At 35.0% G+C, this 17,076-nt stretch overlaps 1 protein-coding gene across 1 annotated transcript; it reads left to right on the forward strand.

Annotated features, from left to right (window-relative positions):
* The first annotated feature begins 741 nt into the window (after nt 1–741).
* On the forward strand, nt 742–3,420 carry LOC114725064 (adenosylhomocysteinase-like). The gene is made up of 2 exons (XM_028911518.1): nt 742–1,386; nt 2,554–3,420. Exons 1-2 carry the CDS (start codon nt 781–783, stop codon nt 3,418–3,420), a joined length of 1,473 nt encoding a protein of 490 aa, XP_028767351.1. The 5' UTR covers nt 742–780.
* The last annotated feature ends 13,656 nt before the right edge of the window (nt 3,421–17,076 follow it).

The following is a 17,076-nucleotide window of genomic DNA, read 5'->3' on the forward strand; positions in this document are numbered from 1 at the left end:
TCGCTTTTTTTATCCTTGGCAGCTCCAAGTCAATTCATCTGGATCTATTCTCTTTTCTCTAACCCTGCGAGCGTCTCTGAAATGAAGGCAAGGAGTTCTGGACTATCGCGGTAAAAAAATAAAGAATGGAGGAAAAGAATCTAAAATGAAAAAGAAAGAGAAAAGGAATAGAGAAAGAAGAAAGCGCATAAAGGAAAGAAAACAATTGAAAAACGAACAGACAGTGATGTGATTTATAAATTGAAGTTACTATCCCACATCGCTGAACCAAAAGAAGACAATGACGTGATTTACAAATTGAAGTTACCATCCCGCATCTTCGAAGTTACCATCCCGCATCATCGCTTACTATCCCATATAGCTGAACCGAAAAAAGACAGTGATGTGATTTATAAATTAAAGCTGAGCCAAAAGAAGACAGTCATGTGATTTATATATTGAAGTTACTATTCCACATCGCTCAACCAAAATTCCTTTTTGGACCTCAGCACTGAACAAGGATTCCCCAGGATAAGATCCAACTGCCCAAAAAAAAAGAGAAGATAAGATCAAGAATTCCACTAACCCCACTTTTCAATCCTCACCGTCCATTCGATCCTATGAAATCCTATAAATATGCCTTTCATAGGCCGCGCCTCTCACGCCCACCGCTGTTCTCTTCATTTTGTTCTTACAAGCTTCGTCTCTCCAGCGGCAACAGCAGCCGCCATGACCTTGGTCGTGGAGAAAACCATTCAGGCTGACTTCGGCCGTTCCAAGATCCAGCTCGCCGAATTCGAAATGCCCGGTCTCATGGCCTGCCGTGCTAAGTTCGGCCATATCCAGCCTTTCAAAGGCGCCAGAATCACCATTTCCCTCCACATAGTCACTCAAACCGCCGTCTTCGTCGAAACTCTGACTGCTCTCGGAGCTGAAGTTCGCTGGTGCTCCGGCAAAAGCTTCTCCACTGACGACCACGTAGCCGCTGCCATCGCACGTGACAGCGTCTCCGTCTTCGCCTGGAAGGGGGAGACTCTTGAGGAGTACTGGTGGTGTATCGAACGTGCCCTTGACTGGGGTCCTGGCGGTGGTCCCGATCTGATTGTTGACGACGGTGCTGACGCTACCCTCTTCATCGTTGAGGGTTTCAAAGCCGAAGAGATTTATGCCAAGACTCGTCAGTTGCCAGATCCGTCTTCCACTGATGATGCTGAGTTGCAGATTGTTTTCAGTATGCTCAGCGATGGTTTGAAGACGGATCCCACGAGGTATCACAAGATCAAGGACAGACTAGTTGGTGTCTCCGTAAAGACCACCACTGGTGATGATAGGCTTAACCAGATGCAAGCTAATGGAACTCTCTTTTTCCCTGCCATCAGTGTCAACCAATCTGTTACCAAGAGCAAGGTTAATATCGGTAACAGTATCTAGTTTAGTTTTAGATATGTTTCAGAACTGAGAATTTGCAGCTAGCAGCTACGAGTTAAGTCGACTTTCGCATGCCGTAATTTTCCAGATCCAATGAGTTTGAACTTTTCAGGCCTGTCTAGACTCAAAAATTATGAAGATCAGGTTTAAAATTTTTCCCTTTAAATTAAAAATAGGATTAAAAAGACTGGCTCTATAGAACAGAGAGCTTAAACGGACCAATCCTGTAGCCTGTAGGGCAAGGGCCAGCTCTTTAGGCCCTTTTATAAATTTTTTATTTTTATATAATTCTAATATTATTAATTTTTTTGAATATTTAGTTTTGAAATTAAATTTCACATAATGGTTTGATTTATTTGGTTTTAAACAATAATTTATCCAATTAAATTTTAAAAAATACGTTAATTTGGACTTTAATAATGGTTTAATTTATATTATATATATTGATATTTTTATACTTCTATAATTTGAATTAAAAATTTATGAGTTTCAATAACAATACTTATCCAACTAAAGTAAAATAATAGTTAGACTGCAAAATTTAAAAGTGAAATTTCTATAAAGAAAAAAAACTTTTAGATGTTGATGGATGTTTTACATATTTTTGGATATTGATGGATATTAAGATATGATGATATTTTGTATTTGTGACTTAATTTTATTCATATTTATATCTTTTATTAATAATTTTACTAGTTTGTTTTTATTTTTTTGATAAAAAATGTGAGAAGTATGAAAAATAACTTTTTTTTTTAATAGGCCGAAAGCCTGCGGGCTAGCCCTGAGCCTGTCAGTTTAAGGGCCTGGCCTTATAAATTGGGTCATTTTCTCAGTGCAATGCATGAGTTGTTAATACTACCGCAATAGTTGTTAATTATCACATCTTAACTTGTTAATGATTGTACTCTCAGTTATCAATACATACTTTTAAAAAAAAAATATGAGGGCAATTTGGGAATTAAATAAATGAAATTTTTTGCAATGAGGTTCTTTGAAACTTCAGAATAATTTGATAATTTTAATGAACCTTTTTATATTTAATTCTTTTAGATGAGACCTTATTGCAATTTCCTAATTTATCTTGTTGCTAGTTTTGGAAAACTCAACATTGTATCTTATATTTTGCATGCTTAACTGCGTCAGCAGTTCATCAACTTGCTCGGTCGCCCCTATGCTCTTCTTGAGGTGATAATGAAAGCCACAAATACGATGATTTCTGGGAAAAGAGCTGTTGTGTGTGGATATGATGATGCGAGCGAGGAATACGCTATTGCATTAAAACAAGCTGGAGCTAACGTGGTTGTGTCTGAGCTTGATCCCAACCATGCCACTCAAGCTCTCCTAGGAGGTTTCGAAGTTAATAATACCCCTGAAGATGCTGATTCTGAGGCAGACATATATGTGACCCCTGGTTTCAACAATGGCAATAATAATTCCGTTGTGGTTAACCACATTAAGAAGATGAAGAACAATACCATTATTTACAACATGGATCCAATATTGGACCCTAACAGAAACATCTATGCTGGGGTGGAGCAATGCTTCTGTGGCATGAAGCGAACCATCATCAATCTTGAAACTGACAAATGGGTCAATCCCGAGACTAACTCAAGCATCATCGTACTGAGCAACACGGGATACCCTGATTTGATGCCGTCTTGGTCTTGTACAAGCCATGTGGTTGCTGTGCTTGAGTTGTGGAGCAAGAGAGGAGCTGGCGAGCACGAGAATAAGGTTTATGATTTGCCTAACCTTCTTGAACGGAAGGTTTCCGCTTTTCACCTTGCCAGGCTTCTGGACGCGAGCATGGAGCCGACCAACAATGTCTGCGCCGAGGCAAAGATAGGTGATGACATCAAGAGGATATTAAAACGCATGGGTGTTAAAGCTTGTTGGCTCTTTGGAATGTGCGCTATGGGCTTCATGAAAGGTGCCACACTTAAGATGTCATTTGCCAAAGTGTCCATTGATCTCCCAGCGATTTGGGGTTTATTAAAGGGCGAGAGATGTTAGAGTAAAAGCCCAGCCCTTTTAGTGTCACTTCTCACGCCAGTACTTCAGGATTCTAGCACATCTGTTGAGGGCTACGTTCTATAGTGAAGTGACTCTTTAATGTCTGTTTTACAATGACGTGATACACGCACTTTTACCTTTGTATACCGTGTTGTAGTTCATTTTGAGTTTGAGCAGTATAATGGATGTGTATATATATATTGTCTTTGTCTTATCTTCATTTATGTTTCTATTTGCTATTAAGAGAAAGTGACTCTTCTTTTTTTGTTTTGTTTTTTAGTTTGCATATGTATTGTTTTATTGGAAGCGATTCTGTACTATCAGGCATTATCTATGAGTGTTCAAGCTTGTTGGTACTGTGGCTCTGGGTCTTAACTGCAAGGCTTTCAAAGTTAAAATGGACCTCTCATTTTTCTGCTATTTGGGGGTGATTAATTAAAGGATGAGAGAAAGGGACTCTGAAATTCTGTCATTCAACAAGCATATAGAATGGTTTCAAATTTGATAGCTAGTCTTTTTGTTTTAATATTATGCAGTGAAGTTTTGATTGAGTGTATATGCGAGAGTTACGCCTATACTGAATTCTCAATGAACACCGTTATGGTTAAATATTCTTCTATAATTAAGAGTAGTTAAAATTGTGGACCTCTTAAAAAAATATCCAAACATCTTCATTATATCAAAATCAATTTTGAATCCAAAACCAAACACTCTTGTACATTGATGTCTAATGTCACCCAAATTAATATTGACTCATATGTAATATATATATATATATATATATATATATAGTAGCCATTCAACCTAGGTCGAATCTCCTATGTAATAATCCCTAATTAAATTTAATTAATCCATTTGACTAGCGTAATCAACCTCCTATAGAGACTACTATGATCATATTTAGTATGTCAATCTAGTTAGTTAACTTTTTTTTTTAAATTACCACTCTGGTCATAAATGTAATTTATTTGTAGGGAGAAACTTTGATCCTAAATATAAGTTATTTGTAATATATTTAATGATTTTTTTTTAATTTTACCCTTATGTAATTCTCATTAGAAATAGAGAAAGGAGGGAGATTTATGGGAATGATTTATAAATATAGAAAGAAAAACTTTAATGAGGGTTAAAATGTGTTAGAAGTGGCTCATATTAAGGATTAGAGTTGTACACAACAGTCACAACTTGTAACCATCCACTGTTTAACCCAAGAAAGAAAAAATACAAGTGATCAAGCTGATATCTAGCCTCTCGTGGACGGAAGGAACACCAAAACTCCACGAATCCTCTTGGCTTGCTCCGCAATGGAAGCGCCTTGAAGAAGATGATGGTCACGTTCTAAACTCCTTGAGACAGCGATGGAGTTGCAACCCACGCGACCAAACCGAGATGAATCTTCAGATCAAGGAGGGATTCTAGTGGAGATTATATTGAAATGGATGATGAGAATGAGATGGAAATGGATTTATAGATGGTGAAATATATGGAGGATATATATAGGCAGGCTAGGATAGAGGAGGAAGGAGAATATGAGGGAAAATGGAGAGAAGAAGACAAAATTGAATAGTGTGGGGAAATGGAAGACTAATGAAAGACTAGAATTAAGCTACAAGAGAATTAAATATAAAAAAATAAATCCCTGAGGATATCTGGAGCAAGCGGCGCCCCCACACATGTGGACACGGATGGAAAAATATGTTTTTAAACTAAAGACAAAAGAAATTTTATAGTATAGAATAAAGAGTTCTTATAAGTTATAATAACTTGATAAACTTACGATATTGGACAGAAATGACAAAAAAATTCGATGGAAAAATAATATACAAAATAACAGCTATCAAGTAAATAAACGAGAGATGGGCAAGATCACCGGGAAGCTCAGGTCCAATGGGCACTCCAAAGCCAGCTCCAACCACAGTAGCCCCTGGCAAGCTTTAGCCCTTAGGAAGCAATTTAATTAGGCGCAAACCCAGTTATGTAGTGGGCCCCATCTATGCAAGTGGCTCCCCATTTTACTCGTCCAGATTAGTCATCCCAGTTCCACGTCATATATGGCATCGAGGAAAACTTGATGAGGAAGCAAATAGCACGGCTTGAAACCTCTTCTATTCTCTTCCCTTATCCTTTCCTCCTCTTCACTTTTTATAACCATAAGATCAATATTTAAATGGATCAGATTTAATCTTTTATAAAATTATTATCAAAAAGTTAAATTATAAATTAAAATAAGAATTAATTAATTTAAATAGTTATATTTTCATATGAATAATGTAATATTAAATAAGAAAATATATTTCGTATGAAATCAAATCTGAATCATTTAAATATATGCTAATCTTATGGCTAGAAGAGGGAAGATGAGGGAAGAGGATGGGAAGGAGACTGGGGAGGTTTCTAACCGGATCCCCATGATGTGGGTTGCTGATACCAATTAGAAAGGGAATCTTTGGTGTTATTATTAAAGAAAATTCAGATTTTCGATATTTGGGGATAAATCGCTAGATTTTTTTTCTTTGTTTTGGCCAGGAAACTTCTAGAAACTTATAGAAGAAAACTCTGAGATTTAAATCAAAACACAGAATTTTAATAAGAATTATGGTGTAATGAAATAAGACGTTTGTGGGCGGTTTTATCTTCTATGATATAAAATGTTTAGGAAAAAATGATTTATAACTGAATTTATTCCAATAATATCCTTCATCTTTTGATTGTAAATTAATTAGAAACGAGTTTTTTTTTTAAAAAAATAACTTCTAACTATAATGAATGAGATTTATTAGTTTTCATAATTCAATGGCCTATAAATCAAAGTAGATTCATTAGTAGTTTTCATAATTTAATTGTAATACGTGTTGGAAAAATAGCATTTTTACTGACTTATTTAGTTTTAAAGTATATATTTACTAAATAAATAATTTGATTGTAAATTACTTTATGGTATTAATGTTAACATCATTATCTCATTGAGATATTTAACTTGAGTTTAAAAATGATATGTTTTCATATAAGAGTAAGAACGAGGTTTTAGCTATTTTCCTCTTCTTCTTTTTTTTCATTCGTCATTCAGGAGTTATAACATTTTTTCTCTAGTTTTTTTCTTCTTCACTTTATTTCCTTCCAATTTTGATGTTTCATGCTTGTCTTAGCAGGTCATTAGTAATATTTCTCTACATATTGTTACTTTCTATCCTTAATATATGAGCTAGTTGAAATTTAAATTTGATTCTAAATATAAGATTTCAATCAATTTTGTCTCTCTGTTTTTTTTTTCAAAATATCCTTATCAATTATAAGGGTTTTTCTTACAAAGGGATAATTTCAATCTCCCAATGCACATGATTAAAGAGAATAATTTAGAAAAATCAATACACATTTGTGACAAATAACTAACTTAACTATTTTGTTTAATTTCTCCAAATTTGTCATCTAGCTCTAATATTAAAGACCAAATATAGTAACATCTAAACCTTCAAGAATCAAGATGTCCTCACAGTTTTGCAACCTCAAATCCATCCACTGCTGTGATTTCGGATCTCCTATGCTCCATGATGTTGAACCAAAACTGAGTGTAGTGTAGAATAATGTGAACCACCTTCTTGTCACTTTTGGCAAATAGTAACAGCTATGGATGCCCTCTATTGTGATCTGTAAAATAGAATTAAAGTAGTTTGATTTATTTCTCTTAGCAGAGCGAATGGTCTTATCATCCACCACCAATTTCTTTTTCTTGGTGTCGTCCTCTTGAACGTTTCACGCGTTAGGCAAGCCGTGAAGATGCCCTTTCCCTTGAGAATTAAGAGATGAGACGGAGCTTATATCGTAATAAGATTGACCCGTTGATGCATTTTGAACGTAAGGGTCGAGATGATGATGCGCTTGTATTTTTTGTAGCAGAGATCAGTCTCATTGTTGTAATCCATTTCTGTCTTTCTCATGATAGCAGATAAGCTGGACACCCATATTGAATATAGAGTGGTCTTAGGTCTGAACCTCTACTTGTGGAGAAAAGCCCATTGAGCATTTGAGCAGTAAGCCCATTTCTATTTTCTTGGGCCAACTTTGGCCCAACCCATGTACATAAAAAACACTTTTATCTTCTCTAACAGACTTAAGGCTTGCCTCTGACAAGGGTCCAAGAGAGCCACAGACGCAGCAGTACCTTCCATTGCGTTCAAGAAGAATGGAAACCTCAAGCTATTCCAATGAGTTAAACTGAACAACTGGAAGACAAGAGACTCTGAATTTGTTCTGCAAAGCTATTTTAATCCTAATAGGCTAATCCTGTTGGAGTTTTAGAATAATGTTTCTTTAGGAAGACCTACAAGGCTACAATATAACTTGAATTCAAACATGAACTGAGCCAAACATGCTATTGTAATTGGGACATTGGGAATTCATTCACAGACAGCAAATAGTAAAACCTTGGAGAAGCCAAGTGCTTTGACTCCGAACAAATCGGCAAGCTTCTACATCACTTTTGGAGGGGGGGGGGGGACAATGAAACAGGTTTTACACTTTTGACAAGCCTAACTTCTCGAACTCTCCTGTAAAAGTGGATTAGCGATTGTAACTGCGGTATGCATACACCTTTCATCAATCACCTAGAAGAAGAGGTAGTTTTGTGCCTCTCGAGACATATAACTGATTTGTAAATATTTAAAAAATTATTTAACTTAATTATTTATAATAAATAAATATTTTTTTAAAAAAATATTCTTATTAATTATGTAAAACTAAGAATAGGAAAGAGTTTTATTTGACACTAAGTCTTACTTCTCTCATATCTTGCAATTTTTTAAAACTCAGCCTTAATTAGGGGTGTTCATGAAGCCCAGTAGCCCGCTATGCCCGCCTAAGCCCGCAAAAAAATGCCCAGCCCATCCTAAAAAAAATGGCCCAAAAGAATTATTTGGCATGTTTGGGCTGGGCAAACTGTTGGGTAGAGCTGGGCATCGGGCACGGTATGCTGCCCTGCCCATTTGGCCCTGCCCGCAAAAATATATATAATTTTATTTATATATATTTTATTTGTCTCATATTTATTTCCTAAATCAAACGCATTGTTGTATTAATATTCAGTATTCATTATACTTATTTATTTTTGAATGATTTTGAGAGTTAGAAACTAGAAAAATAATTAAGTTTAATAAAATATACTAACAAATTTTTTTGTCATAGTCCACTCCTCTTAGCTACTACAAAAAGTAGTTTCATAGTATATTAATTAGTAATAACAAAATTAAGGCCAAGGTTCCCTTTTAATATAAAGTTACATTAGATTATTTAGAAAAATATAAATAATTAGTTAATTAATATAGTATATTGACTTGTTGAGCATAGAAGCTCACCCTACCCAGCCCGCATTTGCCCAGTCCAAATTTATTAGGGCTTTTCATGGGCAGGGCTGGGCAACGAGCTGCATTTTTCAGCCCGTTCATTTTTTGGGCTGGGCATCGAGCAAGGGTCCCGCCTTGTCCAGCCTTGCCCATGTGCAGCCCTAGCCTTAATGATAAAGGCTTGGGGCTAGGGTCGTAAGCGCCCGCACTTTTGTTTTTAAAATTTTTTTAAAACAATGTCCGAATTCAATGATTAGGACTACAAATTGCTGCTATTTGAGTGGACTCTCTTAGTTCAAAAGTGACAAGCTTCTATTAGAATTGAATCGGTGAGTGGAAAATGAGAAAAATAAAGAAAAGATCTATGAAGAGACATGTGAGAGCATGAGACTATGAGAGTATGAGCAGAATAAGTGTCATTGAGGGTTAAAAGTTAGTTAGTTAGTAAGTTTTTTTTTTTTTGGTGGCTAGGAACCAGCATCATTCTATTTATTTAAGGTACTATTAAGTACTAATATAGGTACATCTCCTGATAAGAACTTAAACTTTAAGGTCTCTCATTTTCTAAGCCCAAATACATCAAAGATCTTGGAAAAGTAGGCCGCCTCATTATTTTTATAATCCCCAAAATAATATTCTATAATATTTCCTCAAATTTTCTTAGCCATTAAATAATTGAACAGGATAGTTTTTTTAACAAAAATTCAATAAATATAGTTGGTGACTTGACAATGATATCTTCAAAGTATTATTATTATTATTTTACTTAATTGGAGGATGCTAAGTAATTAAAAAGAACATTCCCTTTTGAATTGCTACGCACTAAGTGTGTATGACCCCGCTTGAGCATTATTTTAAATGAAAACGATATGTTCTTTTTTTTAAAATTAGAATAGCATGATGGGAGAAAAATAAGTAAGAATCTAAGAGTTGAATTTCCTACAGAAAAGAAGTAAATTGCATGCTTAATTTGAATCATTGATATTAATGTGAATTTGATGTATAAAATAATTTCTTATTTTAATGAATACAAAATTTAAAATAAAAATAATCTAATAATGGATACTTTATAAACAATAAAGTTATCATTGTAAACATTGCATATACAAACTTTTAAATTTGGAATGTACAAATTCGATTTTGGAATAAATCAAATTTGATCACAGTGATGATGAGCATTTGTTGGTTGAGTATAAAATAAGAACCTATTCATCCCAATAAAAATCAATGGATTAATTTTAGATGGTCAAGATTTAATTTTTGATGGCAAAGAGACCTCACTCTAACACGATCAAGATCCCTGTCTCTCACCTTTTAATGACAATCCAAATAGCCAAGAGATCTATGCAAACTTTGGGAAATGACATGTTAACTTTGATACCATGATCGTGAGGCCCAGAAATGCCAAGAAGCCAAGAAGCTTTAATAGCCACTAGTAATTATATGTTACTCCTTCGATTCTTGATACGATACTTATTTAGCTAATTTGATTAGATTAAAAAAGTTAGGTAAGTTAATTAATTATAAGAAATATGAGATGTTCTTCTTAATATACTATAATTATCTTTCTTAATATCCCCCTTATCCTTCTACTTGATTATAGTTGAAGAAGTAACTATAGGGGTAAAATTGATAAATATGAGAAATATGTTTTATATTTAGGACTAAATCAACTCAACAATTAGGTTTTATATTAAAGATAAGAGGAGTATTACCTTTTTTTTGGCTCCGTGCTTGTAGAGAAGACATTTCCCTGTTCTTCCACCGGCACAAACCCTTTGGTCGACGTGGCAAGCTTGGCAAGGTGAGGAGCAGAAACTTCTTTTCAAGATGCTCAGGCAAATCATAAACCTTAGCTTATTCTCGTACTCGCCAGTCCCTCTCTTGCGCCACAGGTCAAGCACAGCAACCGGCCACGAGGCATGCGCAAGACCAAGACGACATCAAATCCGCTGGGCATCCCATGTTTTTCAATATAATACAGTGAACACTAGACTTAAAGTGTGTCTGGTATTTTTTTTTTTTGCATATCACAATTTAAAAAAGTGTTTTCATACAAGTCGAGACAGAAATTCCTCTCTTATACTTATTTTATAAAATCACTTTTAAAATTATCGGGATGTCGATTTGAGGATAATGTTATTATTAAGGTCCAATATTGGATCCATGTTGTAAATAATGGCCTTGTTCTTCATCCTCTATAAGTGTTTAACCAAATTCTTATTGTCCTTGTTCATATTGGTCACGTATAATATGTCTGCCTCAGAAGAAATTAAAGTCAGTAATAGGTCCAACCCACCAACCCATAAAAAATGACAGGTAAACAAAGCTTTTCAATCCATACTGCCTAATCCACAACCCGCCAACTAACGGGCTAACCCGCATTTATTTTTTATTTTTTTTTTTGTATTTTTAAAATTTTATTAATCATTATATGTATATTATTATATTTTATATTCTATCTAAAAAATTTAAAAATACCTATATCATTTATTTATTTGGTGTTTTTAATCAAGTATTTGAAGAAAAGATAAAAGTTTCATTATGTTTTTTTACATTGTATAAGGAAAAAATTTTTTAAAAAATTTTTTAAAAAAAATAATAGTTGGCGGGTTGGCCCGAACTTACCAAGACAGATTAAGGTTGGCTAAAAGCCAACCCGCCATTACACAAGGTCTTTTCAACCAGTACCGCCTAACTCTAACCCGTCACGAGTCAACCCGCAATTCACGGGTTGCCTCATATTACAGTCTCTAAAAAAAAACAACCTCGTCAAGAGCCTTAATAACATCAAAACCTTCTAGGTGAGTTTGAAGGGCATGGTTGGGAACATCCCTCACTAGCATCATCCTATCCGCACGCAATAGCCTTTTTTCCCAGGAATCGTCACGTTGGTGGCTCTCTTTATCCCGTCAAAAAGAGGGTAGCAGCAATTGTGCAAGTTACTTTCAGCAATGGCCAGTTTTTCCAATGTAATATGATCATTATCATATATTCTCACTTTCAATATATGGTACATTATCAATTATTTTAATCATTAGTCTTCAACGTCATAACAAAAATCTTTCAATTTTTGTACAATTTGATGTTTGAACAATTAACCTTTAAAATTTTGACATCTATGATTATTAGATCATTAAAGTGTCGTATATTTTTCTTGTCTTGTCATTTATTGGAATGCAAAATATTCATTTACAAAAGTTATGTGATTTTTAGTCATCTAATTATTAGATCCAGAGTATTATGAATTTTAGCTGTTCAATAGAATTAAATTAAGATATCAATTAATTATAACCAACATATGAGAATAAATGGAAATAAAACTTGAACTTGAAATTATAAAATTAGAAATATAAGTATAACAATAACATAAAGTAAGGATAAAAGAGAAATTCTTATAGCTCAAGATGAATATTAATCATAATTAACCATGAATCAGTACGATATAGAAAGATGGCATGAAATAAATGATAACATAAATCCATAAATAATATAAGAGAAAAAACAACATTAATCAAAGATATATATATATAGGAAGGAAGAGAGAAAAATCAAAACAATAATAATAATGATAATGTAAAGAAATAAATTGAATAAATTCAAAGTCATAATATAAACAATGAGTAAATCATAATTATATCACATTATATAACCATTGCCCCCATCGTCCTCCTTCAACCTTCGTCCTCTTGACCCCACTCCCACCTCCTCCTTCAACCTTCATCTCTCCTATTCAACCCCCTCGTCTTTCTTCAACCTCCTTTTCTCTTCGATCCCCTTGCCTCCATTCTTCAGCCTCCGTAGTCGACTTCAATTTGGGATCTGGCGTCACGGTGGAGTATGCGGCGGTGCACGACTAACGGTGGCAGCGACAACGAGCCTCCGGCGACGACTTCAGAGGCTCTCCTTCTAGATCGTATCCTCGCCGTGCTTGCTGTCCAGATTATGATGAAGCTGTATTGCCAGATCGCGACAAGTTTGCACCAACCCGTCGCCATCGTCCGCCGCTAAATCACATCTTCCAACCCTTGCCATCGCCGTTGAAGTCTGTTCATTGTGAAACTTTTTTTTAAAATCTTTTTACGAGATTCCTTTCTAGATATGTTTTGTTGATTTTTCATCTTCTTGGTTATGTTTGATCATTCATTAGCAATGGTGGATTATGTTGCTCCTCAAATGGTGGTGCTTACAGTGGGGAAGGACTTTCCTTTTTATTTTTCCATAAAACAAGGGCATTTTAGTATTTTCATAAGGAAAATACACATTTGGATTAAAAATTATATCTCACTTCTATTGACATACTAAACATGTTTTGGAACTCACTTCCACTTTCACTTTTACTTCCACTTTCAGCTTTATAAAAACTTTTCAATGATACCAAACGGGGTATAATTTACAACCGATTTTGGATTCATTTTTCATTAAAGAAATATTTGTATGCTATCATTTTGAAAACAATCAGAGTATTGGGGAATTGAATAAACTCTTGTATTATTTACTAAAATGATTCCATACATCACAACACACTAGTCCATAATACTTATATTGGACAACATCTACTAAGCTGCCCATAATGGACCTCGACCGAATAATGCAGGCCCAACGACTAATAGAACTAACAAAATAATACAAAACACGTCATATACATCTAATACTCTCCCTCAAGTTTGGGGTTGAAAAACATCTGAAGCACCTAACTTGCTAAGTAATCTCATCTATGTTTCTTTCCCTACTGCTTTGGTTAATATATTTGCCTCTTGATCAACAGACCTTACATGCTGTAATTTAATTAATCCTTCAGTCACCTTTTCTCGTACAAAGTTAAAATTGATTTTGATGTGTTTTGTTCTCTCATGGAAGACCGGGTTTGTTGCAATGTAAATCACAGATTTGCTTTCACAATGCACATCCACTGGTTGCTGTACCGATATTCCTAGATCAGCTAAGAGACCTTTCACCTAGATCACCTCAGACACGGCTAAACCCAACGCCCTATACTCAGCTTCAGCAGAAGACCTTGAAACCGTTGCTTGCTTCTTTGTTTTCTAGATTATAAGTGCATCTCCTAGTTTGAGAAGATACACAGTCACGGACCTTCACGTGGTCTCACATGACCCCTAATTTGAATCACAGAAGCAGTTAAGCTTCAAATCTCCCCTTGAGCTTAGTTGAATCCCAAGACCATATGACTGTTTCAAGTACCTCAACACCCCTATAGCTACTGCCCAATGACACTTCATTGGTAATTGCATGAATTGACTCAGTACTTGCACAGGAAAGGAGATATCAAGTCTTGTCATTGTTAAATAGATTAATTTTCCTATTAGTCTCCTGTACTTCCCTGGCTCTTTGAGCAGATCCTCCTTTCAATGCTTCCTTTCTTCATAAGCCACTAGTTTTAAGTGCTGTGGCATCAGCAAAGTGAGAGGTCTACAACCACTCATTCCTGTTTCTACAAGAAGATCTAGAATATACTTCCTTTACATTAGTATGATGCCCTTCTCGGACCTTGCCACCTCAATACCTAAGAAGTATTTCATAATGCCTAAATCCTTAATTTTGAAATGACAATGTAGAAAGGACTTAACTTGATTAATTCTTTCTTCAGAACTACCAATAATTAGCAAATTGTCCACATAGACTAAAATAATTACAAAGACATCATCATAATGTTTAATATACAAAGAATAATCATGTTTACTCTCTACAAAGCCCCCATTGATCAAGGATAGTGAAAGTTTTTGATTCCACTGCCTTGAGACTTGCTTGAGTGAATAGAGGGACTTCTTAAGTTTACATACCATATTGTTTCCTTAGTTCTTAAAACCTTGGGGTATGGTCATATAAACTTCTTCATCAAGATCTCCCTGCAAAAAGCATTATTCACATCCATTTGATACAAAGACCAATTATTCACAGTAGCTATCTTCAAAACAGTTCTCACAGTGACCATTTTTACCACAAGAGAAAAGCTTTCATTATAATCAACCCCTTCAATTTGACTATAGCCTTTGGCTACTAATCTAGTTTTATACTTATCAATGGTTCCATTGGGCTTATACTTTACCTTATAAACCCATTTACATCCTATTGCCTTTTTACCTTTAGACAGAGGAACAATGTCCCATGTTTCATTCTGTTCTAAAGCCCTTATTTCATTTTTCATAGCAATTGCCCAATTCTAGTCACGCACAGCATCAGCATAGTAAATAGGTTCAGCAACAGCATCAATTGAACAAAGAAAGCTCATATGCGAAGGAGAAAAATTGTCATATGATATGTAATTTTCTATAGGATACTTGCGGACAGATCTGTTTACTGATTTACTGTCTGAATTGTTTGTGTTGGACTGAGCTAAGTGTAAATATAATCCCTAGACCATATAGGGGGTTGCCTCTCTCTAACAGGAAGCTCATTAGCTTGGGCAGAATTTTCATTAGTACAGTTTGAAGGTTGATTATTACTATTATCAATCACTGAATCAAGAGTAGAATTAGAATCCTTTATGAACTCTGATTGAAAGTGCTCACTATCATCATCAAAATAAAACATCTTTCTAAGTTCATCAGATACTCCCCCTTGATCAGTACCATTTGTGATTTGAAAAGGGAAAACATCCTCAACAAACTTTACATGTCTACCAATAAACAGTCTTTGATCTTTCAAATTTAATAAGATATAGCCCTTTTGATTATTTGGATATCCTAAGAAAACACATGGTATTGATCTGAATTGAAACTTATCTGTGTTAAGAAGATTTTTGGCATAAGCTAAACATCCAAAAACTCTTAAGTCATTACAGTTAGGGGTTCGACCATATACAAGTTGATAAGAAGTTTTAAAACCCAATATTTTGCTGGGAATTCTATTCGCTAAATAAGTTGCTATCTTAACACATTCACCCCAAAACTTAATTGGTAATTTAGATTTTATTATTAGGCCTCTTGCAATTTGCATCAAGGTCCTATGTTTTCTCTCTACAACACCATTCTGCTCAGGAGTATAAGGGCTAGTACTTTCATGTATGACACCCTTATCTTGAAAATATTTGCTAATTCATGGTTGATGAATTCAGTGCCATTATCGCTTCTTACCCTTTTAACAGATATCTCAAATTGATTCTGAACATAAGCAAAAAAATTTCTTAACATGACAAACAGTTTCAAAATTATGCTTTATTAGATAAGTCCAAGTAGCTCTGGAAAAATCATTGACAATAGTTAGAAAGTACTGAAAACCTGAATGAATGGGTACTTTGTAAGGTCCCCAAACATCCATATGAAGCATATCAAAACATTTTCTAGTTTTAATGCAGCTAGAAGGGAAAGGAAGTTTAGTCTACTTGGATTGAAAACAAATGTCACAACTTTTATTCAAAGTCATTGATTTGTCACGTACAATGTCTAAATGTCTCAAAACATTTACAGGAGTATGTCTATGTCTTTTATGTAAGAGCCACAAATCAGTATGAGTCACAGAACAGCAAGTATCAGTGTCTATTCCTGTATTAGTGTAATTCTTTTCTAAATCCAAAAGGTATAAACCATGCACTACTCTACTAATCCCCTTCATCCTGCCATCCTGAAGGTCCTGCAACATACATCCATCAGGATAGAAGGATACCACATAGAATAATTCTTTAGTGATCCTAGAAACAGAGATTAACTTGAATTGGAGTTCTACAGCATATAAAACACCCTTTAGTTCAATTCCATTAGGAAATTTAACATCTTCTATGTGAGTCACAGAAAATATGTCTCCAATAGGAACCTTTATAGTTTTAATTGGTCAATTATAAAGCTTATAATTGTCTAGTAAACCTAGATCACTAACCATATGTGTGGTAGCTCCTGAGTCAAAAACCCATTTACTGCGCTTTAAATTAGAGGAGATTAGAATGGGCAAACCTGTACTGCTTAGTGCATGGGCACTGGCATCCGTATCCTTTTTCAATAGCTCCAGCAAACTTTCATATTGCTCAACCGTAAAGCTTGGTGAGATGGTGGTGACATTCGTGAGAGCCTCTCCTTCCTGATTGCCCCCACTTTGTTTTCCTCTAAATTATTGGTTCTGTCTTGCCTTATTCCCATTGAAATCAGCTGGGAATCCAATTATTTCCCAGTAGTTATCCTTCGTGTGACCTTTCTTATGGCAGTGGTCACACTCTGGTGGAGGATTTCCTCTCCCCCTACCTCTTCCTCTTCGTCTGCCTTTAGCAATCATTGCTGCCCCTTTCGTAACATTAATTTTCTCCATACTTGCAATGTTCTTCTGGGCTTCAACTTCCAAAATCATTGCATATGACTGATTAACCATAGGA

This window comes from Neltuma alba, unplaced genomic scaffold (assembly GCF_004799145.2).
Source record: "Neltuma alba isolate B1F8T4 unplaced genomic scaffold, ASM479914v2 tig00012221_pilon, whole genome shotgun sequence".
Classification (NCBI taxonomy): Eukaryota; Viridiplantae; Streptophyta; class Magnoliopsida; order Fabales; family Fabaceae; genus Neltuma; species Neltuma alba.

Bases quoted from the DNA above. Each gene is read 5' to 3' on its own strand.
- LOC114725064 (XM_028911518.1), top strand. From the start codon at position 781: ATGCCCGGTCTCATGGCCTGCCGTGCTAAGTTCGGCCATATCCAGCCT. The intron at 1,387-2,553 runs GTTAATATCGGT...CTGCGTCAGCAG, and splicing joins AATCTGTTACCAAGAGCAAG to TTCATCAACTTGCTCGGTCG.